This window comes from Lottia gigantea, assembly GCF_000327385.1.
Source record: "Lottia gigantea unplaced genomic scaffold LOTGIsca_3, whole genome shotgun sequence".
Taxonomy (NCBI): Eukaryota; Metazoa; Mollusca; class Gastropoda; family Lottiidae; genus Lottia; species Lottia gigantea.
The window spans coordinates 1,496,974-1,523,608 of NW_008708986.1; the positions used below are offsets into that span (position 1 = coordinate 1,496,974).

The 26,635-nt window shown below is 32.3% G+C and overlaps 4 protein-coding genes across 4 annotated transcripts; 1 reads left to right on the plus strand and 3 right to left on the minus strand.

The window, feature by feature from the left end:
• Positions 1-8,924: 8,924 nt before the first annotated feature.
• On the plus strand, positions 8,925-9,549 carry LOTGIDRAFT_58550 (hypothetical protein; the record flags this gene model as incomplete). The annotated part of the gene is made up of 2 exons (XM_009057013.1): positions 8,925-8,994; positions 9,149-9,549. Coding segments are annotated over 2 exons (471 nt in total), but the record flags the coding sequence as incomplete, so codon positions are not given.
• A 3,185-nt stretch (positions 9,550-12,734) lies between these two features.
• Positions 12,735-16,443, minus strand: LOTGIDRAFT_209271 (hypothetical protein; the record flags this gene model as incomplete). Its single annotated transcript, XM_009057114.1, has 9 exons — positions 16,331-16,443; positions 15,784-16,005; positions 15,422-15,496; positions 14,939-15,072; positions 14,525-14,685; positions 14,138-14,221; positions 13,545-13,770; positions 13,212-13,279; positions 12,735-12,840 (listed from the first exon to the last, which is right to left on the minus strand). The coding sequence occupies exons 2-9, from the start codon at positions 15,986-15,988 to the stop codon at positions 12,735-12,737; spliced, it is 1,059 nt and encodes a 352-aa protein (XP_009055362.1). The 5' UTR covers positions 15,989-16,005; positions 16,331-16,443.
• A 4,287-nt stretch (positions 16,444-20,730) lies between these two features.
• On the minus strand, positions 20,731-21,648 carry LOTGIDRAFT_104642 (hypothetical protein; the record flags this gene model as incomplete). The annotated part of the gene is made up of 3 exons (XM_009057115.1): positions 20,731-20,874; positions 21,147-21,305; positions 21,463-21,648. 3 exons carry the CDS (start codon positions 21,646-21,648, stop codon positions 20,731-20,733), a joined length of 489 nt encoding a protein of 162 aa, XP_009055363.1.
• Positions 21,649-25,703: 4,055 nt separating this feature from the next.
• On the minus strand, positions 25,704-26,635 carry LOTGIDRAFT_59489 (hypothetical protein; the record flags this gene model as incomplete). The annotated part of the gene is made up of 3 exons (XM_009057014.1): positions 25,704-25,824; positions 26,105-26,259; positions 26,594-26,635. Coding segments are annotated over 3 exons (318 nt in total), but the record flags the coding sequence as incomplete, so codon positions are not given.

Consider the following 26,635-nt stretch of genomic DNA (forward strand, 5'->3'; position numbering starts at 1 on the left):
AACAGTGGTGTAACCTATTTTCGTGCATATAAGGATTTTCTTTATGAATCCCTCACTTTGACCCATATATCATGAGTAACCGACTCGACATCGGCGGCAAAATGCGTCACCTATTTTCGTGTACAATGTTTGATCTATACATAAGTTGAGAAAAACACGTTGTATGGATACCCAGTGGTATAATTAACTTCTCTTAGTATTTATCTTTAATACCTATTCATTATAACTAGTGACAATTCCTTCAAAGAACCATGATTTAAACAAAAAATAGTGACTGACAAAATGAGCTACGTAGCATGATTTATTGCTAAAAGTCATTGAAACAACATAAGAATATGGCCCACATTGTGTTCCATAGAACTTTTCTGCTGACACGGAATCTGCTAGGTGATCACGTGACTTCATTCGTTGGACTTCATTCTAGCAGACCATGCTTGGAATTCCAATACAGCTAAGGATTATAAGAAAATTCGGCCGATAAAAAATTGTGACGTTTGGTAATAACTGAAATCCGCCATTTTGTATTTGTCAAAGTATACATTAATACATTTTACCGTGCTTGAAACTACTGGATTCATTCTACTAGCTGTTATTGTACAGATAACCCATGTTTATCAAACCAAGCAATTGTAGATGTCACGCGAGGTCGCACATGTGAATTATTAATCATTTCCGGAGATGCACAAAAAAATAGGTTAGCACGAAATTAGGTTACTGTATAAGTCAAGGCAATAACTCAAAAAACGTTCAACCAAAAAATGAGCCAAATTCGAACTTGGCTGAGATCTCATTGATATATACATGTATACCAAGTTCCATTAAGATCGGATAAAAAATTGTAGCCCTTATCACGTTTACAAGCCAAATTTGAATAAAACAAAAGGAAATAGCTCAAAACTCGAAAATTAGTCAGAATCGAACTCATAGAGACCATAAATCTGCCTTATTGGACTTGGAATACCATGTTTCATTAAAATCAAACTCAACAACCTATGGTTTCTGTGGTGTTAACACTTCACAAGTTAACTGACAGACGGACGTCCGGATCCGTACACAAGTATTCATCGATTGGTTTAAAGCAGACGACTCTCTTTAATACTGCACAACCTTTCTATATGCTTATAGTCATCTAAAGAAGATAGCACTTATGCAAGTCAGTGTGTGTGTTCGTTCATTCAAGCTTTAGTGGCCTAGCTAATCAAGAAAACCTTACCCAGAACTCGGATCCACCACAAAAATTGTCAATTTCTATCATGGTCATAATTTAATATCACCAAACAAATTATAAGCTGTCCTAATTATGATCATAATTTCCTCACAGCAAAGAAAAGACTGTTGTTAATCCGATTTTCTAATTTATCGAGTGTTCATGACACAACCAGCTGACCTATACTACATTTCGTCTTGATAATCTCGTCTAAATACAGTCATGGTTTTCCAGATTGTCTAAATATAGAAGCTATGAAAGTAGATTAGAATGGTACTTTGTCGAGTAGGCCTACAAAATGCATCAGGATGGGTCAAGTGTCCATTACGGTACATCTAATTTCACCATAACATTATATTGAGAGGATTGTCACTTGCTGACTTGGTGTTTTTAAACTGATAATGATATCATTCTATAGATAAGAAAACACTATCTTATTTTTGAAGATAATTGTCTGCAGATTAATGAATCGTCTGCTAGCAAAAATAAACGATTAATAAATTAATAATTGCCGTAGACTTCAGTTCCAATCCTCGCCGGGTAACTAATTATGTATGCGGACGGCTAGGTCTAGATCTGATATCATGTGATTAATTGAGTAAGTCATACTCATAGTCAGAGCAGACGCAGACAAGTAATTGAAATTGTATCTTTGGTATTACTTATTGTAGCTTATTTTCATCTCATTTCTCTTCCATCAATTTGACCTAGACCATTCAGAGCCTTGGAAGAGCAGAGAGAATAGATAGATCAGATACTCTCTGGCAAGAATCAAAAGTCATTTTCAGACGTTCGTTTGCAGTCTTATAGAAACTATGCAGTTAACGTATTAAAGGGAGGCTAATATCGTTTTCAAACAACAGACTACAAATAAAATTTCCGCCAATCTTCGATAAATTTACGGAACTTGACGAAGAATAATTTGTAGATTTTATTATTCAAAATGGCGGAGCAAGCGTCGTCTCCAAATGAAAAGCAAGGTAATAATTGACATTTTTACATATTCATATCCTTTTTATGCATAATGTATATTGTCAGTTTCATTAGACAAATTAGCCGGACCAATTAACTAATTGTCATGTAAGGCCGAGGTCAGGTTTCGATGAAATAACACCATCATGTTCGAAGCGAGATTTGAAAATGGCAAGACTGTCCTTATTTTTTGTCTCTAATCGTGAAATGAGTGCTTTGGATTGCTTTGTGCTGTGTTAAATTTTTTGGGTCACATAATTGTCATTGGCACCTTTGCAAGATATAAATGAACAAACAAATACCATATCACGTGAGTCTACAATTTAAATGTTCTTTGACTGCAATGGATGTGGCCTTGCCTGATGCCAGAGAATTTCTGTTATCAGGCTAGGACTAGGCTAACTATCAAACTTATACAGGCCTAAATTCCGTCTGATTCCTCAATTGCTTTGATATAGTCAATGTAATTAGGTCTACCTAGTATTAGCAGAACCTACTAGTGGTAGCCTTTTATGGTCTCTGGCAAGGGGTAATAACATTGAAATTGAAAAAACTCTAAGCTAGGACAAGGTAGGCAATAAACAACTTTTAAATACTTATTCAATTAATGTGGACTTTTATTTGGGCTAGCATTAGGCTTGTAATTATATAATAGTTTTGATTAATAGACAGACATTCTAAGCTAGGCTAGAGCAGAGAGTTGTAGTGATAGTACAGGTTTGGGTGTCTAGGGCTACCCTACTGAGAAATACAAACTAAACAGGTGCCCCCTTTTATAGTAAATCTTAAAGATTACAAGTACAACAAAACAATTTACAGATGAATGGTTTTAAATTCAGTGCTTCAAAACACATAGTAAAAGAGGGAGATATACGTATAGAATATCAGATTCTCAATTAGTATTTGTATAAGCTTATGCTTATTCATTCATTTAAAAAATCCTTTTTAAGAAGCTCTATGGCTTGACCAAATGAGATTCAGTGATTGTAAGAAAAACTTTATTTGAATTTTCTCAAAAGAATAAGCTCAAGATTAGATATATTCCATTAATGTATGCATAGATTGTCCTTAAAATGTTAAAAGGTGCACTGTTGTTTTTTGTTTGTTCGTGGAGATATTTTTTTTAATATAAACAATATTATAATACTTTCAGGTAACAATGGAGTTAATGCCCCTAACATGCTAGGAATATCTATGCAGGTACAGCAAGCTCTACAGAATGCAATGCAGCAACAACAACAAGTTTCCAATCACAGTGATGTGAAACCAGTTCTCATTCCAGCTCAGGTAAAATTATTTTACATAAAAGAAAGGAATATATCTGATTTGACAGTATTATAATTGAAAGACTAGCTAACCAGAATAAATGACAACTGGATGTGACAAAGATTAATTCCTGGTATTTTTGATTTAATCCAGATTTTGGTTTCAACTTAAGTAGCTTTAAAGCCATTGTCAGAAATTTTCTCATTGTCCAGAACAGATTAGTTATGACTTTTTCTCTGATTAATTTTTCAATGATTTTAAAACTTTTAAGCATGGCAATGTGATAGGTAGTGATAAAGAAAATAAAAATGGGATTGTTGGGAGATATTCCAGCTTTTTTGTATGTGTATTAGGGCTACATTATGCCTTTTTAGAATCATTTCAAGTTTCTGTAAGATATTTTTGGTGCCTTTTACTACATAATAAATACTTTTGATAACCATAAGGGTCTTTGTTATAGCCATATTATAAAATCAAAAAACCTTTTTACTTCTGACTGAAAATTGGAATTTTGCAAATCCATGCTATAATTGCCCTTGTACCTGAACACAATTCAATAGATGTAAATATTGTAAAGTTTGTAGTTAAAAACAGTGATAACTTTTGATCCAAACTATCTTTGACAAATAAGTCTTGAAAATTTGATGAAATGTATTATCCTTTAATTGGAAAAAACAGTACCGTATGCCATAAATAATGTAAGCTTATAGAAGTAGAGAGACTTTTTTTGAATAATATTTATGGGAGCAATTAGATATTAAGATTCAAAACACACCTAGTAAATAATACAATACATTCTCTAAATACTTATATCAAAATAAGTATGAATTATTCATGAGGTCACATGGTATGGTAATGAGTTGTTGTGTACTGAGTGTGTACAACAGAGTTATATTGACCCACTGGTGCTATACAGTGTAGTCTGTTAAGCAGTATGGCTGACATCAGTACTGAAGGCAGAATTCATCAAGTTACCAGATCAATATTCAAAGACTCTCTAGACTTGAGTTGAATTTAATGGGGAAATTTCAATAATATTCACACAAGTCTCAGAATATTTGCATATAGATAGAAAAACCTCTCTTATATTACTAAAGTGAATATCAAGTGTGGATAATGAGATGCAAATTTTATTCGTGGGGTCTTCATTTTAATGTCAAATGAAGATAAGGTCATGCATACTAATGAGATGATTTGCAAATGAAGGTGAATAATGGATATTCTGTGTGCTCTATTTACATATATTGTGTATATGGTTGAATATTGTGTATGTTAAGAAGTGATTTTGTACTGTAGATCATATTACTATGTTGTTACCAGTCATACAGCCTTGTGTTAGTGTTCTCTGTCAGGTAGTTACCTATTATTCTATTCTTTCTCTCTTCGATGGGCAATGTAGCCTGCAGCTTGAGGATACTCTTTCTAGTCTGTCTGTTATGTTTATTAGTGTCTGGATTTATTTAAAAGATTTTTACGTAAAAGGATGAGTTAGCTTGGGAATTGTGTGTTATGTAAGTAGAAAAAAATAAAATTATAGCCTATTTTTGACAGAATTTGAATCATATCAATATTTTTTAAAAAGAATGAGGTGATTAAGAAACCTAAATCCTCCACCTTTCAAAAACCTGATTGAAGACGATTTAATCTCTGCCAAGTTCTTTTTGCACAATTTTGTTCTTTTGGTGGTGAACAAACGCTGAAATTTGAATATGAGATGTATGATTTATAGTATTTTCTAATCAGTTTTCAGAAAAAAAAAAAAAATTTAAAGGTCATCAGATAAGACTGGCAAAAAGAATTAGATGGCCAGTTGCAGAGAGATTTATATGTATTTATACAAGTCTTTTTTTAAAAGTTGTTATCTATACCTGTATTAATTTTAAATTGTCCAAGAGTGTTTTTGTATCACAATCAAAATAATGTTTTATAGCAGGCCATTTGAAAAAAAACAATTCTTCTGTACCAAAGTAATAAATCCTGTGAAAATCATGCAGTTATTTTCTATTATAAATTAGTAGGGTACATTTCTACATATTGAAGAGTTATTGTGAAATGTTCAAAAATTTTTCATTAGTCTATTTCTGGGTCTTTTCTCTTGGTATGAAGATGGTGAGATAACTGAACTCTTTTAGATTAAGATCAATAGGTCATATCATCCATATGATGGTAGACTGTATTTAAAGTTGAATGAACCCTTAGGATTACCAAAAAATTCTAAATTTTAAAGATGAGTTGTTTTATTTTCATTTATGAAAATGAAAATGCTAATACTTATATAAATAGAAAGTAGAGGTGTTCCAATGACATGGAAAATACCAGTCTCACATGTCCATAATTAATTCATAATTAGCTAAATTAGAAGAGAATTACAAGCAGAATTCCAGTGAGTGACTATCAAGAAAGGTGAAAATGCCTTTTTTTTTGTTTATCCAGGCTGTACATATACATGGACATTTGTTATTGATTAAAACTCTAAATTATATGCAATGAGAACATAATGATATGATTAAGAATACAGGATAATTCATTAGAAACACCAATTAATCAAATAGTTTGCTTAATTTGACACTGAAAAATAAACGAAAACCATCTTTTAACTTTGCCAAAATGAGTCTCTGTTCATCAGTGGACTTACCTGATGTCAAAACTATACAACAGAATCTCTGTATAATCTAATAAATCAATACAACTAAGTAATAATTCATATACTATGTAATTTTGAAACCTGCTTAGAATTGTGTTTCAATCATTATTTTATTAATGGATATATAGTCTTATAGAGATTCTTATTTTAGTCATGGCATCTGGTAAGTCTAACTCATGAATATATATATATATGATATGTATATAATAAGCTTACTCTTATTGACCAATTTTGAGACTTTAAATTTTATGTCCATTCTAAAGGGTAGTATTCCTTTAATGTAAATGAGTTGCATTAGGTATTATTGAAAAGAAAAAGGAATTGAGAAGAAATATTATGTTTCTTAGTTGACTTCCATGGGACAGCTCACTATGTTAATTTTACAGATAGATAGATAGTTTGACCAGACTGAGCTAAATCTGATTGTTTTACTTATGTATTTGTGAACGTTTGTGAGAACAATTTTGAATAACAATTTTTATTTTTGTCAAAACTATTTTATACGAGAAATGAGCCTGCAGTTCCTAGTTGGGGGGAGGGAGCTGTTACACTAAAAGAAATATTGAAATAAAAATCAACAGTGATTGTTGAGGGTTGGCATTTTCATTGAAGACACTTTGCCCATTGGTTTACAGTCTTTGTTTGTTATTGGACATTTTGATGTATGAAAGACAAGTTAAAAATGTTTTTTTCAATGAAATTATTTTTTCTATTCTCTTTGTATATGTGAAGGAATTGTGCAATTTTCATACACTTCTAGTGTTTCAGAAGACTATTTGCATATATTCAAGAACCAAATCAACCCTCGGAAATGGCGAATTTGTCCCTTTAATCATGTACAGCTAATCATTTTAAATTTAACCTGATATTCTTATAGAAATATTAAATTTTCTAATCCGATATAAATGCAGGGTATAGTTTTGAAAAATATCCTTAAATATAAGATTGAATAAGATATTGAATCAGATTGTACATTTTGTAAATATGATATTTTGAAAGCTACTTTAGAGTTGAGCTTATACTTTCAGACAAGCAGTGAGAGTCACGGACTAGGAACACAGACCACAACCAATTCAGCAGCTGTAGCTCAAGCTCTACAACAGTTAATACCACAACAAGTTCCTATAGCCATGTCTACACCTGGTTTTATCTTACAGAATCAGTTTGGACAACAAACAGTGGTAAGTTGTTTCTAGTTTCAAATTACAAATTTAATATCATATTTTATTGAAAAAATATTTTGTGTGAATGAAAAATCTTTTTGAAATTATGTGTAAGCTTATGTATTATTTGGAACACCAGTTGAAATGATTGATTTGAACAGATCAAATTTAGTTTAAGATCCTATACTAGAAATTGTTTTATTTATGTTTCTAGTTGCCAGTAACTGCAGCTCTACCAGCAGGATTCCAACTCACACCACATGATCTTCAAAATCTTCAACAACAATTACTTCTACAACAGCAGCAACTTCAAGTACAACAACTGCAAGCTAATTTACAGCAGGTTGTATCTGCAGCAGCAGCTTCTGTAGCTGCTACCAGTTCAGCAGCAGTGACCCAGACATCAACAGTATCATCACAAGCATCTACACAACAACCATCAACTCCTATCAAGACTAATCCACAAGTGAATCAGATACAACTACAACCAGCAGCTGCATCCCCTCAATTACTGACAGGTCAACTACAGAATATATCATTACCAGCTAATGCTGTACCTGGTATCCAACAGATAGTTTTTGTTAATCCTTCACAACTATCAACAGTACAACCACAGCTACTGGTTCAGAATCAGGTCTGTAATATTTATATAGTTTATATAGAAAAGGTGTCTTGCTAATTCATGGTGTGGCAGTGGTGTTGGCTTGTTGGCTGATAATAGTTTATTTGGATTACCTAATTACTTTCATGAGATATTTTTCTATTTTCACTTAAATTTACTGGAAGTGTTATTGACTTCAAATCTGCAACAGACTGAGTGATTGAAGTAAGGCAAGTGACTTTATGTTCTGATGTCTATTAAAATATTCTTTCACAAAAATATTCTTCTATTCTTCAGAACTCAAAGTTCAAGTATATTATCAATTATTTCAGCTCCCAGTTCTACAAGGAATGACAACCCCAACCCCAGTTGCTCTGTCAGTAGCTCAACCATCAACCACACCTGCTACAATAACACCAACTACTCCCTCTACAACACCTACAGTTACCTCCCCTTCACAATCATCTCAATCATCCAGTAATTCATCATCTTCTATACAAAATATCATTCCACAACTAGTAAGTATTGTAGCACCTTCACATCATAAAATAGATTCAAACAGAAATGAATTAATTTGTGCTTTTGTGACAATGATGTCTAAGTGACTTTCTTGCTGCTGCTTTCAGGATACTTAGATATCAATTTTTATACGCCCACATGAAATAGGGGGGCGTATATTGTCGTCACCCATGTCCGTCCGTCCATCCACAATTGCTTGTAAACACTCTAGAAGGCACAATTCTTGACTGATTTTGACTTCAATTTTTAACTCTTGAACGCTTTAAAAGGTTGAGTTATAGCCCTTGTTATTACAAATGCGTTCAAGTTTTAGCCTGTTAACACTCTAGAAGGTCCAATTCTTGACAGATTTTGACGAAACTTGGTAATATTATACAGTATCACCCCCAAAAGTTCAAAAGAAGTTTATGACTGAAGGTTGAATATTTCATACTTGTAATTGTTACTGTACTGCCAAATATTTTTATTTAAAATCAAAGTGGGCATATATTACCTTGCCTGGCAAGCTATATTTGTTAATACAGTTATGCTAGAAATGCTTTATTATTGTAGGAAGAAAATATAGATTTAGAAGAGTTAGAACAATTTGCTAAAACATTCAAAAGACGAAGAATAGAACTTGGTAAGCAGATAGACATTTTATTTTAATTTGAATGAATACTACTGTTGTACATTGAGGGAAATGTTATAATTTGTTTATTTATGTGATGGATTAGGTGATGGATTGTCTATCACTGTTGAACTCAGATAATATAATGCATTTTTATCCTTTTTAGGTTTTACTCAAGGTGATGTTGGTTTAGCAATGGGAAAACTTTATGGAAATGATTTTAGTCAGACAACAATCTCACGTTTTGAAGCTCTTAATTTAAGTTTTAAAAACATGTGCAAACTAAAACCATTGTTACACAAATGGCTGGAAGATGCTAATGATCTTGCCTCAAATCCAACCGTTATTTCTGGAAATGCAGCACTGACTGCTGAAGCAATTGCTCGACGGCGGAAAAAACGAACAAGTATAGATACAACTATTCGAGTGGCTTTAGAAAAGGGCTTCTTAGCCAATCCAAAACCATTATCAGAAGAAATCACCCAATTAGCTGATAGTTTGAATATGGAAAAAGAAGTTGTGCGTGTATGGTTTTGTAACAGACGTCAAAAAGAGAAACGTATTAATCCACCTTCGCCTTTTATCATGCCAAGTTCTCCAGTGGCTCCCAAATCTGAATTTCCAGTTCTTTCCACGGCTTTGAACACTGCTAATAATCCCACGGGTATGATAATATCTTCAGTGGGTGGAGTTCAATCTGTCAATCAACCACTTTTAGCCTCTGCCAATGCCATCATCAATGCAGCAGTGAATTCAAATAGTAATAATACTTTAATTTTATCCTCAACCATTCATGAACATAATCAGGAGAGGGAGGAATCATGAAGAAATTTTTCTCTTTTATGAATGTATGTGAATGTGAGCATATGCCAAAATTTACTTGTACAGTTTAAATTCCAATCATCAAGTCTTTTGGTTGAAACAACTTAGAGAAAAATGTGGATTTTTGTGAAGTGAAAATGGGAACATGTTTGACTTGTGACAACTGCAACACCGTGTTGTCATTCCAGCGAACACAATTCCTTTACACCTAAATCCCAAACCAGTTAAAATGATGTGCCGAAAGTTGACAATGAACTATGGAAAAGTAAATCCAAATCAATTAGTGCTAATTTCTTTATTCAGATATTTTTTGTATAGATTATTCTTTATATTAATTTGTTATTCAGCTTGGTGCAGTCTCTAAAATTGACTTAGATAAAAATCTTACTTAGAACCACATTAGAATTATTTTTTGTTAAATTTTTGAAAGCATAAAATCCGGATTAACCAACCTTGGCTCGCTTTTAATCCATGGAACCAGTTTTGGGCAAATTGGAAATATTTGATATTTGATTTTGCTTAATTGAGTTTTCAGTCCCACCTAACCCTTTTTGGTTCTAAATCATGTTTAAAACGGTTCAATCAAATATTGTTAGAAATTAGGTTTTCTTTTATACACAGATATTATATCAATTTTGTTAAAATTTTAAAAAAGTTCTTAGTTTTAAATAAATAAGAACACTATTATAGATATACTACTCCTTTCTTTAATTTCTGTAACGTTTCAATTCACATACAGGAATCTTTATATTTGTTGTTCTGTTTTCTATCATTAATATTTTGTGCTTGAAAAAATTCCTGTATGTGAATTGAAACGTTGCAAAAAATTAAAGAAAGGAGTAGTATATCCATAATAAATTCAGAGATTATAATGTCATTTAGAGATTGTTCCTTATTTTTTTTTTTATCAATGTCAATAGATGAAGTTGTTTTATGAAATTCATTTGAGTATAACTTTTTCAGATTTTCTATAAATATAGCTATTTAAACTATGCCATGAAGAGTTCCTCTTTTAGTGAGCTAACTTTTTTAGGCTGTATAAGCCTACCCAATTTGAATTCAAATCTAAATTTAAGAAAATTGATATTTGCTTTCCAAAAGTTAATCTTTTTGCAAAATTATGGCTGGAGATTATTTCTTATGAAATTATGGTTGTTTTTTTGTCTTGATTTTCATTCCTTGTACATGAATTATACAATACAACAATAATTTTATTTTGTGTTCATCTTTTGTTATTAAGGTCATCAATAAATGACCAGTTTGAGGTTATTTTTGTTATAATTTGTATATATTGCATTATATTGTTATCAATGATGAAAAGATTTGTATCAAACAAGTGCGAGAAAAACATATATTTTTCTTCAGTAAATATACTTTTGTTTAGAAACCTAGTTTTGTATTTCATTGGTTAAATTGGTTGATAATAACAGCCAAAAATTATTTTAGTTTCATTTAAGTAAATCTGGCTTATTATTATGTAATGTCTAGTAAACTGATCATAGTGTAGCCTCATGGGAGACATTTTCAGTTTTTGTGTAGAAAAAATGCACATTATTAAATAGACATACCAAGAGCATGATAAATGAACCTTCATTGAAGATAGCAAGACAGATTCAGGGTATAATAATTGAAAATGTTGTTGGGCATATTACTAATACATACAAAGCTAGACAACTTAAGATAAAAATATCAATTTAACTCAGTCATGTCTGTTCTGATCAAGGCATGTGGCAAATGATCAAAATAATTGGCCTTATTGCCACTCAATTATACATTATTTGTTATTTAGGATATCATGCATAAACTTGGCTTGAATATTACAGATGATTACACCTAATGCATTGTGAATATGTGAATAGCTTATTCAATTATTACTGAAAAGGGGAAGTAAGTGGCTTTGGCTTCAGACCAAATTGTTAAGATATTAGAATTAGGCTGGCAAATACTCAAACTAATAACAAACTGTAATAGTGTAATTATAATAATCAATTTATTTCAGTGGTATTCAGTTTTGTTAACAATATCTTTAAAATAGTCAAATTTTCAAAATATTCATTAACTCAAACATTAGCATGTTATATTTGGAAAATGATCAATCATACAAAAAGCTATTATTAAATATGTATATAAGCATGTTATGACAAATTTTAGAATGATATCCTTTACATTAGACTTAATCTTTATTAATAGTTATATGATATTCAAACTTTCATGGACAAATTCCAATTTATTCAATTAAATAAAATTTGATCACATCAAATTAAAATATGTATTTACAAAAGAAATATCGAGTCCAATTTACATGAAAGCACTTTTGAAAGTATATATACAAAATATTGTTTAAAACATTTGTTACGATTAACAAATAAAGTTTAATAATAACAAATTTTATATACATGCATCACAAATTCTTTCATTCACACAATCATTTACATGTCCCTTGGCTGTTTTTACAGGCAATTTTGAGTGTTTACATTAACTTAAGTAATTGTATGACATAAAACTTCAGAATATCCACAAAAGCCTTTTCAATTAGCTTTCTACAAAAACTGCTACCTTACAGAAATATTGGTGAATCTTTCAAAGCATGAGTACATGTAATAAAATAAAGTTCAAAATACCACATACAAGAATGATAAAAGTCAAATAATATAATTGTACAGAAGGCACACAGTTCGCTATATTCAAATTGTCAATTATATCGGTTGACTTAGTCAAATTATGTACATATTAGTACATAATAGATTGTTATTTTTAAATAAATTGTACATGATATAAATAACTAAATTTTAGCACTTTTCTTTCATTGCTGATGTTGCAAGTAAAACAGGGGATGTGCATTCTTGCAGACATTTTATGCCTTGACTATGTCAGCTCTGCATTCCTTATGTCTTTGAGAGAGTCCACAGTGATTGGATCACAGATTCTGATTAATTAAGATATCTACGACAACGTTTAGAAGAACAGGAACAAGTTATTTTAACATCTTCTATAGGAAATTTATAATCATACGTTAATTCTTCTCCTTTCTTAATTCTGAAATATTCAACATTATAATTTTAATACAAAATATAAATATAAACAGGTTTTGTAGGATCTGCTTTAATTGGACCACAACTATGTAACTTATTTACATTAAGGTGAAGTCTAAGTACAAATCACATGTACATAAACAATTTCTTTGAAGACACTAAATCCAGTTTTTTTTTTTCAGAGCAAGCATTGAAAACTATGGAATTTCCAGCTCACAATGCCTAAATCATGAGATTGGCAAGTTTTCGAGAAAATAGTTGAAATTGATGAATCTGGTAAATTTGAGATGTCCTCGCAAGACAGTCATTACACAAAAGTTATACAGCAACACTAAATTGACTCCAAAAAATAAAAAAAAATCAAATATTACTTACTGCCTTGAGGCAAATATAACAATATGTTTTCTGTTATCTACTGTTATTACTTTAGAATAACAATTTGGCTGAAATGGAAATAAACCATCATTAAATATGCTATTATTAATTGTCTTCTGGATAATTGAAATAATAACAGAGCACAACTTTAAGTTAGACTACTACTTATAGAATAATATACCTTTTTATACCTATTTAATAAAAACTCAGGAATAGTATTTCATCAGAAAGGGTAAAGGGGATAAAGCTGTGGTAAATAACATATTTTCATTATACATTCTTTGCAATATAATATGCAACAGTTTATAAAAAAATATTACTTAAACTGCTTACCTCACAGGAATGGTTGATAAATCTTGCAGCACTGCCATGCATAGTGGCGTCAACAACATCAAAATCATCAATTCTAAACATATAACATCCTATACCCTTACTATCATAATACTTTTCACGTTTATCTGTTAATGTAGCACGAATTACCTCCCCTGCATATTCTATCACCATCTCACCAGCATCTATATTACGTTTACAATATAAACCTCTACCATGGATAAATGATCTGAAATATATTGTAATACAAGTATACCAGTTGCTATTCACTCATATGATGGGTTTAAAAGAGTTTCTCTTAACAAGTTGTTAAAAGTCAATTTAAGATTTTCTATTAACATCAGTAACATAATAATCATTACATAACATTGTTTCCTTATAATTTTTATGAAGACAGTTTTTCAGAGTTGGGTTCATGTATATTTTGTCTTTCAGACTATGATAAAGATATTTAAACCTGTGAATCAACCTGCACAGCTACTTATATCTAATCTTTAACCCATTTGATAACAGTGTTAACCCAACATGAATTACTTCTAATGGTCAAATGGGAATATAATCATACTATGTGATGTAATTATCAACATTAATTGTACCTGTATACTCCAACAGCCTCCTTGGCATGTTCTCTTAATTTACGGAATCTCATTGCCATTGGTAAATCCATACTTGTTGCTCTCCTGTAAACAGAAATCATGACATCTTTAATTTTTTGTCTGAATCTTATTTTCAGAATCATTCTTTCCATAAATCAACAAAGGTATAATGCAATTCAGTAAACTTAAAAGTGATAAACAATTGCCTAATTAAACATTTGAAAAACTTGAGATAAAAAAGTGAATAATTGAATATTACACTTTGCTGTTGCCATGTTAACATTATCATCAACGACATCATCATCGGCATCTACATTGAATGTATCATACAGATTTTTTATATGTTGTGTTTTATCCTTTAAATAATGGAAAACATTGAATTCCTACCTAGATGATTTATGAATCATTTCGTTACAGACTTCAACAGGTTTATCATCAACTTGAGGACGTTGGCGATGTTTAGACATAAGAAAACTAAACATGTCACTAGGTTTACGGGATGTATAGGGTTCTGTTCTAATACAACCACTAGGATTAATAACAGGTTCCTATATATATACAATTAATATGTTATAATTCAAAAAATAGGGTCTACAGCATCTAACAGAGCATATTAAAAAGTCTTTAAAAAGTTTCCCTTTCCAATTTTATGAAATATAGAGCTTTTGAAATTCTTGTACCTGAACCAGGTTAATTTTGAAGTTTTATAGTTAGTTAATCTGTTTTATCCACTTGGCATTTCTTTCTCAGAATGTCCAAAAGTTATCTAATTTGAGATTAAAATCTAAAACTGCATCTTACCTCATCTTCTTCTGTAAGTGTATGACTATGGTATTGAAAATGATAATTTCGACAATGTTTAGCTCCATATAGTTGTTCTACATGATAGACTACTGCTTTATGACTAATACCAAACATGGATAAACCATTCACACCTAATAAATAAATACAAGTTGGTACAAGACAGATGCCAAGAGTTTAATCAAGAATATTTTTTTCAGATATAAGTGGCATAGTCATATGATTTCCTTCCCCAACTAATAGAAATCAATCAAAGCTAATTTTAAACTGATATAATCTGCAAAATGATGTTGTGTGCCTTAAAACCAGCCGTTGTTGAAAAACATATTCAAATTTCTTTGTGAGCTTGAATTTTTCACTTGTCCTTAACATCTCATTACCAAGAATGAGGATGGAGATGAAGTATTTAGCATTGAGTGAACCTTAGTCGATCAATATTCACATATTGCACTTCTAAAAGATAAACAAAGACGAACAACTTACTTGCACAAGCCATAGGTTTTAATCTAACAGCTGCTCTAGCATCTTGAACTTTTTCTATCACTTCCTTCCACGCTTCTGTAAATTGTCATTATAACAGAATTTACAGAGAATCACCCCAATTTATATAGAAATAAATAAATAGATCTTTACCTCCTTTCTGAGAAAGGACAGCTGAAGATCATTGGCAATGTCTAGTAATGAGAGGAAAACTTTTCCCAGGAGAGTATCAACAACTAAAGTTTAAAATCTGTGCAAGGTGTAGCAAACAAGGGTCATGAGCAAGTATTAACCACTGGATTAATTTGTCCTATAACTGTATCTCATTCAAAATCTAAAATTCTTAGGAATTTCTAACAGCATACCTTCCATTGAGTCTGCTTGACAGGAGAAACCATCATCACTGGTAATTTCAAAAATCAATTTAGACATTGATTTGGAAGGACTAGAATGTTTTTGTCGAACTCGAGCTTCATGTTCCAGTAAAGTCAACATTGGACAATCTGTAACTTCTTCTTCAACTACTACTTGTTGTAACATTGACTCTTGCTTCTGATGATGAAGCAGCATATGTGATGAAAGACCAGCTGAAGAAAGAGGAAATTAAATGGAGATATGTCTACTCTCTAGCATCTTTCTTAGATAAAAACATTACAGTGAGAGAAATTTCGCCTTATAAAAAGGTTGCAACTCAAAAACATTCCTTTATTTCTTGACTATAGAATGTGAGGTAGGTCAGGTTTAAATTGGTGTTAACATAAAAATATACTTTTAAAAGAAATTACGTGTATAATGTCCTCGGGAGCTGCACGAGACTTTAACTGGAAAAGATCTTAGGGATTACTTTTTTGGCGAAGGAAAACAAAATTAAGACATATTGTAGAATTCATTTTAGAGAATGAGTACACTTACATTTATTAAATGAATGTGGTTTCAAATGACGAACTACAGGACCAATCTTTCGAGGTGTTTTTTTCGGCGTGGTAGATTTATTTGGTAAAGTCTTTTTCTGCTTCTGATTCTTCTTCAAAACAATCTTCTGTTTCACCAGTTGTTTCTTTTGCTGCTGCTGAACAAAACTTTTCACTTTTGGTAAGTTTATCTGTCCTTCGATAATACCATTTTTGGAAATCATATTCAGAACCTTACTTGGGATAGACGTTTCTGTTTTTTTAGTTTTCAACAGTGTTGGTCTGTTCAAAACCTTCCGTAATGTTGCAAACTGCTCACTAGAGTTCTTTGTCCGTTTGTTGTTTTCGAGCATTTTACGTAATTTGATAATTGGATCAGTTGAGGAATTTTTGATCAAGTCTGGAGGAGTTTTAGCTGCTTCATTCAGCTGAGACAAAATTGTTGATGAAGATGGTTTAGATGAAGCGTTTGATGGAATGACAGCCTTAATAGCATTCTGTGAGGAGTGATCATTAGATGAACTGGATTTACGAGTCACATTTCCATTTGTATTAGTTGGAGAGATAGTGTGTGCTATTTGTTGAGATTGAAGGTTCTGATGGACTAGGTTCCCCTGTGGATTCAATGGCAGTGCTCTAGGACCATGTTCTGGGTCCATTACAAAACTTCCAACATATCCAGGCTTCATTGCTGCAAGCTGTTTTCTTGGAAAAATTTGAACAGTAGTTGCACCTGTGCATACTGAATTTATATTTGGTTGCATAACAGAGAATGCTGGACCTGGATTGGAATATCCAGAAATAAATGGTCTTGGAGTCTGTTGAATATAATTGTTTGGGTTAACTGCAGAAATCATTGGAACAACAGACTGGTACTGTGCAGTGCTGGGAACCGAGACTGTTGGCGTTAATCTATTTATATTTACAGTTTGAGGCATTCCAAGCATGTTTACAGTCTGTCCCACTGTTGCCATGGCTAAAGGCTGGTGCATTCCAGGTATGTTATAAGCCTGTTGTACATTAGAAAGATTTATATTTTGTGGCATAACCGCCATGTTAAGTCTTTGTGTCATAACAGGCATATTAATGTTTTGAGATACTCCTGTAATTGTGTTTTGTATTACACCACTACTGTTGATAGCAATAGTTGGCTGAAAACCATTCATGGTCCCACTGGAAACCATATTCATGAAGGTTGGTTGGACGGGTTTTGGAAGGATTGTTTGGTGGTTCTGATTGTTTGGCATTGTGCTGATATTGTTTAAATTGTTTATCATATTGGTTATTACTTGCTGTGTTTGATTTGATTCTTGTGAACAATTGGTATGAAGCAAATTCTTTGGTGGTGATTCCAGAATTGAAGAGTTAGCACTGGATGTAGATTCATTGAGAGAGTCTGAAGATTGACTAGAATTTTGGACACTAGCTTCACCAAATTCTTGTAGGATAACAGCAGCCATTAGATCATCAGGAGTAGCTTTATCAATTAGCATCTGTCCTTTGGTTTTCTGTTTCTGTTTCTGTTTCTTGTGGGTAGTTGTAGTATTTTTCTTTGGGCTACTTAATTCTTTTTCAGAATGAGAGTGGACTCTAGCATTTTTTTCTATGGTAGGAGAGTTGCTTACACCTTCATTAAATACCTTTACTGTATGACATCTCACACCGTTCATCACCTCTTTACCTTTCATAGGACTACCAATTTTTTCCTTTAACTTCTCCAGAATGGCTGTAGCATTCACCTTCTTCTTTCTCGGATCTAGGTAGTCCTCTTTCTTCTTCCTCTTTTTTTTAGGGCTTGTGATGCTAGTATCATCGGGTACACTTTCAGTTTTAGGTTTATCATCAATTATATGACTAGTATTTAAATCTGTAATTTGGTCAACTTTATTTGCTTTATCAGATATATCATCAGCTTCTAACAAACGATCAATTATTCTATCACAGAGATTTTCAGCTGTCACTACCTCTCTGGGAATGTCTATAACTTTATCAACTTCCTTTTTCAACTTTTTACTTCCAGATACTTCTGCATCTGGCGATAACACTCTCTTCCTGGTGTCTGAATGTTCCTCACTATTCTTCTCATCATCAGATACCTCTTCATCACTGGTGCTTACCTCAAAATTACAATCTGCAGCATGGGCCTTGAAGCTCTCCTTAGTTCTATAAGATCTCTTGCAACTAGAACACTTAAATGGACCTTTATCACCAGGATTACACTTGGCCAAACTTTCAGCTTTAATCTTCAGAGCAATCTTATCAAAAAGCGGTACATTTTCTGAAACTTTTACTTTTTCATCTTGAGAATCTTTAAGAATAATTTCATCAATGGCCCTCTGATTGGTTTTTCTAAGAGGATAGTACTTCAGAGTAGTTCCTGAAGATTTTCCACAGGTTTTAACAGTCTCTTTGGAATTTTGATTTTCTTCCTCAGAAGCTTCAGTATGTTCTTTTGTCTTTGAGATATGGTTTGCTTCCTTAGAATTTGATACAATATCCTCACAGAGTTTATGTGGATTCTCCGACTTCATTTCCTTTTTATAATCTACATCTTGTTGATCTTGATCTACATCCTTAACATCCTCTGAACTACTTGAATTAACTTCAATAGGAACATCATTGCTTTCAAAAGAGATATTACCGTTGCTTTCCAGTTCTGAATCAGGGCAATTTTCAATTGCTTCAACTATTGATGTGCCTGTTTGAAGCTTAAAAGGTAAAGTGCCAGATTCTTTCAATGATGATGACGATTCTGGTGAAGATTTTTCTTTTAGGTCTACAGTTGAAGAACTACATGAAGATTCCTGTACAGACAAATCTTTTGATGGGGACAATAACTTCTCACTGTCCTCTGATGATGCTTTTAGATTTTCAGCAGAATGGTCTTCAATGATCATGACATCATCTTGCTCAGGTTTAGAAGTTCCGGCATCTTCATTAACATTTTCAGATATTGATGCATTTTGTACATCTTCTACTAATGAAGTTCTTGCTTCAGAGAGAGTATTCTCTGCTAATTGTACAGCCTCTTCTTCTGTCATATTTTCATTTCCATCAGCAACAACAAAGATAGTGTCTCTTTCAGAATCTAATACATCAGCTGGTAAACTCTCCAGCAGCCATTTTGTGTCTTCTTCTAAACTGTTCATAGAAATGTTCATCTCATCTTCTTCATTCAAATCAAATCCTTCTGTATATGATTTAGATATGGGAATCTTTGAGCTGAAAGATGCTTCCTTTTCGGTGGTATTGACATCTTCAGCTGACTTGGACCTCAAAATCTTCTGGTCTTCCAGCTCAACACTTCGAGATCTTTTATTCCTAGAGGCAGCAGAATTCAGTCTGTCCACCATTTTGGCTAAAAGATTTCCAGAACCAATCTTGTCATCTTGAATTATTGGAGGTGACAAAATCTTCTGGGAATATTTTTGCGGATCTTTAATGTTCAGGGCACGAAGGGTGCTGGGTGACAACAAGCTCAGGTTTAAATTGTTTGGTGACAAGGGATTGCTGCAGGAGGAATTTGGTGATGTTATGGGAGAAGTTGGAGTTCCCAGAGCTGACATTGTTCTACTAGATCCAGATGAGCTGGTTGCAGACACAAACAAAACATCATCATCTTCATCCTTTGTCTCAGGAGAACCCAACAAGAAAGACAAACCTTTGGATCTTAAATCAAGATCTTCAAGAGGCACATAATCTGGATCATTCTCATCATGGACAATTCTTGTGTCATTTATTTTAACGTCAGGTGATTTTAAGGTGGGTTTAACTTCAATGATACGACAAGTATAGATACATCTCCTCCTCGGATCAACTGTACTCCAATATATTCGGGAACATCTGAAAGGTATAATATTCCTGCTTACGACTTTGATCATACAAACAAAAGGATGAACTAAGATCAAGCAGCTCTTTCAACTAAAGTGCTTTAAACAAATACATGAAGCAATAAAAGACAGTAAAACAATTACTTAAATGATTAAATCATAAAACCTGATTCCACTTTGTGCATAACATCCTTCAAGTATTTTGCTATATTCATTATCTCCTTGTTGTGTCTAAATAAGATTTTGGTTACCATCATCAAGATTGTAGCTCTTTAGTTAAATCCTAAGAAAGGCAAAAAGAAAGAAATCTCTACCTATAATTGACTGGTACTAAAAAACCTTTACAATCAGATAGTGGTGTGATTAATCCTAGATTTTCTACTGTACATGAACCTACAAATATAGAAAAATATATTCAAACTGTAACAATGGCATTTCTTGAAAGAAAAAAAAAATATTTATGCAGTTTGTGATGCAAGCAGTTTGCTATTTTAATTTAAGCTCGTGAGAATAGATGGAGGAAAGTCTATTGGAAAAAGACCACCATGTAAAACAACTAGCTCTGTCAAATTCACAGATTTGCAAATGACTCACCAATAACCATGTTCATAACTGAAGGGTCAAGTCCACGATTCCAGGTTTTCTTATTAAATTTCACCTTGTCATTATTGACACAAACTCTTCTGTTTACACAGAACTTGGCACCATGTACCAGCTGAAAATATATTTAATCATCAAAATAAGACATCACAATTCTGTAGATAATCCATGACACAATGGGTTTAGGGTCTAGAGTTGGGTCAGTCATGTTTTTGTGAATTTTTAACATATTCAAGATGGATGAGCAATGCTCATATGCTTGATTGCGATAACTGACTGGCGTTGATTAGGAATGGGCATTATAAAGCTGAGAATAATAAATAAGAACTTTTTAAATTATAAATAAACAACCTAGAAGTTCATAGAAAAAAATATCGATGTCCTTACCTCACCCACTGCATGAGAAGCATGTGATGCACAATAAACTTTCTTATCTTGTTGAAATACACAGTGAGATAGTTTAGCACACACAAAATGATAGTTAGCAGAACATCCTCTTGTACAACATCCTACTGTAGCACCATGTTTAGTACAATATTCACATCTCTACAAACAATATAAATTATCAAGCAAATGAAATGAATGATTGAATTAATGAACAAGCAAGGGAATGAATGAATGAATGCACATGAAACTTTTTTGGTCCCTTAGGAGCCATTATTCTGTATAAGTTCCAAACTTTTAACTTGATTCTATGACTTACCAATTGTCTTCCTCTACCAACTGCAGTATGAACATTTTGTAAGGCTCCAGTTAATTCCTCATAGACTTCAGCTGACCATAGAGCACAGTTAACATGTACCCAATCATCTTGGTGAGCATATAATAGTCGACCAGCATTCTTAATTATAAACAATGTATACAGTGAATATATTGTAGATATGACCATATCAATAATGATGTAAATTTCTTTATCAGCAATTAGTACCTAAAGTAATGCAGTCTTCTAAATAGCTGATAAACCAACTGATACATCTTTATAGTATGGTACTGTGTTTTATTTTTGTTTCTTCTGAGAACAGATACTGTCATTATTCAGAGCTGATGTAAAAAAAAAAGTACCTGTGGAAGATCATCACCAAATTTAGAACAGAAAGAACAATTCCTATCATCTGTACCAATTACAAAATCCATAGACTTTACAGCTGAAATACAGACAAGTATCAAATCAATATTATTCTCCTGTATAACCCAGTCGCAAAGTGGTATAAGGTGTTACCCTGCAAGTGTGATCCATAACAGTACTCATTGCAATGGAGCACAAACAAAAAGCCCAAAATTAATTCAAATTAATATTCTCATAATTTCAGACAGACAACCATATTGTATTATCTAATAGGACTAGTTAGCAATGCTAATAAAAGTAATGTAACTATATGTAACTTGGCAATCTGATATAATAATTTGCTTCAATAGATCCAATTGGTCGAGATCTAGATCCATGATCATTAGTGATAAGAATATGACCTGCTCTATTAGAATTAGATATTACTATCTATAATATAATAGAGAGTATTGTACCTATAGAAAGAGGTTTAACTGGACTACTCGTAAGATGTTTAAATGGTGAGGGCTGGGGTGATGTTAATAATGGTATTCTATTTAACCATTGATGGTAAGTATGATCATCACTAGGTGGTAAAACAGCATCAGGTAACATTCCACTGCAAATAGGACAAGAAAATATAATAGTTTCTACTTTCAGATTCTCATATTTTTGATTAAGACAGAAATTATGCCATTGTTTAAGCAGATTACTATTTTTGTTTCTGTGGATATCTGTGAATCTTTTTTGGAATTAAACTGCAATCTCTTGAGCAGCTGTCCATATTTTCAAGTTTTTGAAATTGTAAATATATTTAACATACAACTTACAGTGGTAATGCTTTATGATCTTTCCATATTTTACATAGTTTGACATTATAGAAGGGAAAACATTTCTCCATTTGCTGAAATCATAAAATGTACCAATTAAAACAGTTAGAAAGATACAAGATTTGCCATGATAATCACAATGTATAGTGGCTGAATTAATATGAGCCTTAACCTTGGACAAATAAATTTCAACAATATCCCTTACAAGACCACAGAAGATATCTAACCTAGAATGCCTCAGTGTCAATACTTAATAGAACCAACCTTAATAAACATAGATTTAACAGACAGATTCATTCTCTTTTTAGAACTTGATGCTTCATAACTTATAGCAAACTGTATAATGCGTACAATATCTTCACAAAATTCATCCTGAAACACAAAATATAAAGTTTAAAATCTTTCTGTTACTGGTAGTCTGGTAGACCAGTGCCAATGCTTTAAAGAGTCTATCTCACATTGGTTTTGTCAGCTTCCTACCTCTATATAAATAGACATATGATCTTCTAGAAGGCAACACTTTTATTTTAAATGTAATTTTGTTACTATTTCAATTCATTCTATAAATTAAATTTGTGTTTACAAATACATCAATTCTAAAATTTCAAAGGCAGGGAATGCTTACCCCTTTTGATGTACGTGATGTCATGTTGTTCAAAAGGTACAGAACAACTACAATCATTAACAAGAGCACCACATCAAAAAAAGTAGATTGTCCTTATGTTTGCTGGACTGGTGTATCTGATAAATGTACTATATATACTTACTATACTGTTATATTGTTGCATAATTACTCTTTCACCAACACTTTTTAAATCAGAAGGAAACACATCAAAATCATATTCATCTTTTGATTTATCAGTTTTTACAACTTTCATATTGTCGTAACACTGATTGCTAGTTGTCACAAAACATTTTGGTTGTTCAATAAGTTTTGTAAATTCTGGAGTATTTGGACCTGTCGAGGGTGAACTTTGTTTAGAAAGAGAGTCTGGCCCTTTCTGAGATTCTAAGATGTCTGCCACAGTTGGTACCGATTCTTTGGTGGTAGTTTTGTTCTTATCACCACTACTTGTTTCAATAAGAAAGGTAAATATTCTATTTATAATTTCATCTGATAGCAGACTATCAAATATTTCTTCCTCTAATGATTTTTCTTGGACAGTCATGGATGGGGTCTGATTTTTCTTGCATGCTGCCACAGCTGACTGAGCTGCTCCAAAGTTGGACACTTTTTCTTGTTCTCCTTGACTTTGGATATCACCTTCAATTTCCAATGGATTGTCATGAGTATTGTCTATGCTTGGTGCCACAATATTTTGAGTTTGAGGTTGATTCTTGTCCTCAGTATCTGCATTATTACCACAATTCAATGTCTCTGTTGCATCATTAGCAGCATTGTCTTCTGTAACATGTGAGGATGGTGCTTCCGAAATCTTTGGGGTGGGTTCATCAGTTCGAGGCACAATTTCGCTAGGTTCTTCCATTGACGTGCACGTAACATTAATTGGACAATTAACAGACATTGATTCAGAAATACTGCTCTTGGGAGATACACATTCTACATTTTCAGCATTAGCACAAGATTCAGGAACAACTATCTTGTCAACAGAAGCTAATTTGGTAGCTTTGTCCAAGGATGACAACAAAGCATCAGTAGAATCCTGTTTATTGACCTCCATAGTGACTTCAGTTTTATCAACAGCTAGTTCTTCATTAAAAGTATCAAAGAGGTTTTTTTTGACACTATTACTAGGACTGTATTTTGTCTGTGATGTCAGACAAACTGTGTGTGCCATTTCTTTCTTCTCTGCTTCTTCCTTTTGTGATTTTAGTTTCTGTCAATAATTAAGTATGAATTTATGAACATTGTTTTAGAAGAGAAAAAACCTATATATACAAAGATCGTACTAATAATGAACAAGTTGGATCTGACAAAAATCATAATCAGAAGAATTCAAGTCCACATGTATTGTTGTGAGGTGCCTGCAAAACATCTTGGAAGGGTATAAAACAAGCTTTTCAGTGGAAAAAAAAAAACAATTTCTTACCATTTTATCTACTTTAACTAAATGATGAGCACTTTTTAAGGAGACCAGAGACTTCAATACTGTACTTAATCCATTGATAAATAATTCTTTCATTGCTATTTCCCAATGTGCTGGTTTGTGGTTGGAACAGATACGACATGTATAGTTAATGGTTTCTGGTAAACAGGCTACCAATTCATACATTTCATCTGCAAATAAGATGTTTGTACCGTAACATGGTATATTTTGATACAATATTTTGATATGTCCCTTCATGAATTATGAGAGAAATTCTGTCAAAACAGAACAGTGAACTCAAACACATGAAACTGGTTCAGAAACTACCAGAAAAGCTATTTCTTTGGAAATTTTAGTGAAACATGATTTAGAATTGACTGTTTTATGGGAATAAATACCTGTAAGTTGTTCACATTTAGCATGAACCCAGCTGTTACAAATAGCACAATGTACCATCTTAGATTCCCAATCATCATCAGAATAACATTTATGACAGATTGGACAGAAATTACCTGTACAAAATAATATGAATAAATATTAACATATATGAAACATTTTGTTAGCTTTGTTGGTAGCAAGCTGAATTGCTGAATTTATGTTCTAATAGTTTGAATATCTTTATTTGTTATGAGTGCTTAATTCTGCCATGGAATAACTTGTACTTAAATCAACTTGTAGCTTACATTAGCAAATACGAACACCACACAAAATAAGCAAAGTGAATTCTCCATAGGGGATCATTAATCCATGAACATTTTGAATATTCTGCTTGTATGTACAGAAAAAGAATTTTGTTGAATAATTTCAAGAGTTCTGATTGATTGATTGTTAATTAGATCTACAAATCAGAATACATGTGTACTTGTCATTTTTCTATTTATGTTACTGGTTCCTCTCAGCAAACATACCTATTATTTATAGTCACACCCTAACTATACTTCTTACCTTTATCCATGAGTTTACCACAGTCATAACATAAAGAGAAATCATAGGTCCATGTGGCATTACCACCTGTTCCTGGTGTGGTCACTCCACAGCTCTTACACTTAACACATTTAGTACACACCCAGATATTCTTCTTACTACTAGGTCTAGTAGGGTAGTTTGGTCCCAGACATTCTGGGTGATAGGTGGACTGACATCTGTACAAGATAATTTGAATTGGTTAGAAAATCTATTATGATATTTCTTGATTGTGAATCACAATTTGTGATTATCCTGTGATAATATGTGGCTATATTTGCAATAATCATCTTTTAATGTTATCGACAAGATCATCTTATGCTATTTGCCATCAACAGATCAACTGGAGTACAAGCAACGAAATCATAAATATATAATACAATTTTAGTTTAACACTTCAACATATTTGAATCATTAACAATAATGAAATACACACGTGATAATCAAATAAATACTAACCTGTCACAAGATAGTAGGTTATTCTGATAACCACAAACATTACAGAACTGACAGTTATCACAGCACCAGTTATCTTTATTATCATTACTAGGTCTATCTTCTTCATCTATACAGAATGTATGATACGCTTCACAACAGATACAACAATATAGCAGCTGAAATATACAACAATACAACATAATCTTTAAATATCATTTACAACATTACAACAGTTGAAATATACAATAATATGAAAGCTTAAATATACAATATATCAAAGCTCAAATAATATAATAATATCAAAAATAAAATATACAAGCTTAAATTTACTGCAATGTAGCAGCTGAAATGTATAATGATATACCCCAATTGCAATAACTGATACAGCAATACAGCAGCTGAAATATACAATACAACAGCTGAAATATTGAACAAATAATATAATCCAGCAGTTGAAATATACAACCAACAGCTTAAGCACTTTCACTGGATAACTGGATTTTAACTCACCTCTTCTTGACCCAGACTACCACATAAATAACATACATTTCT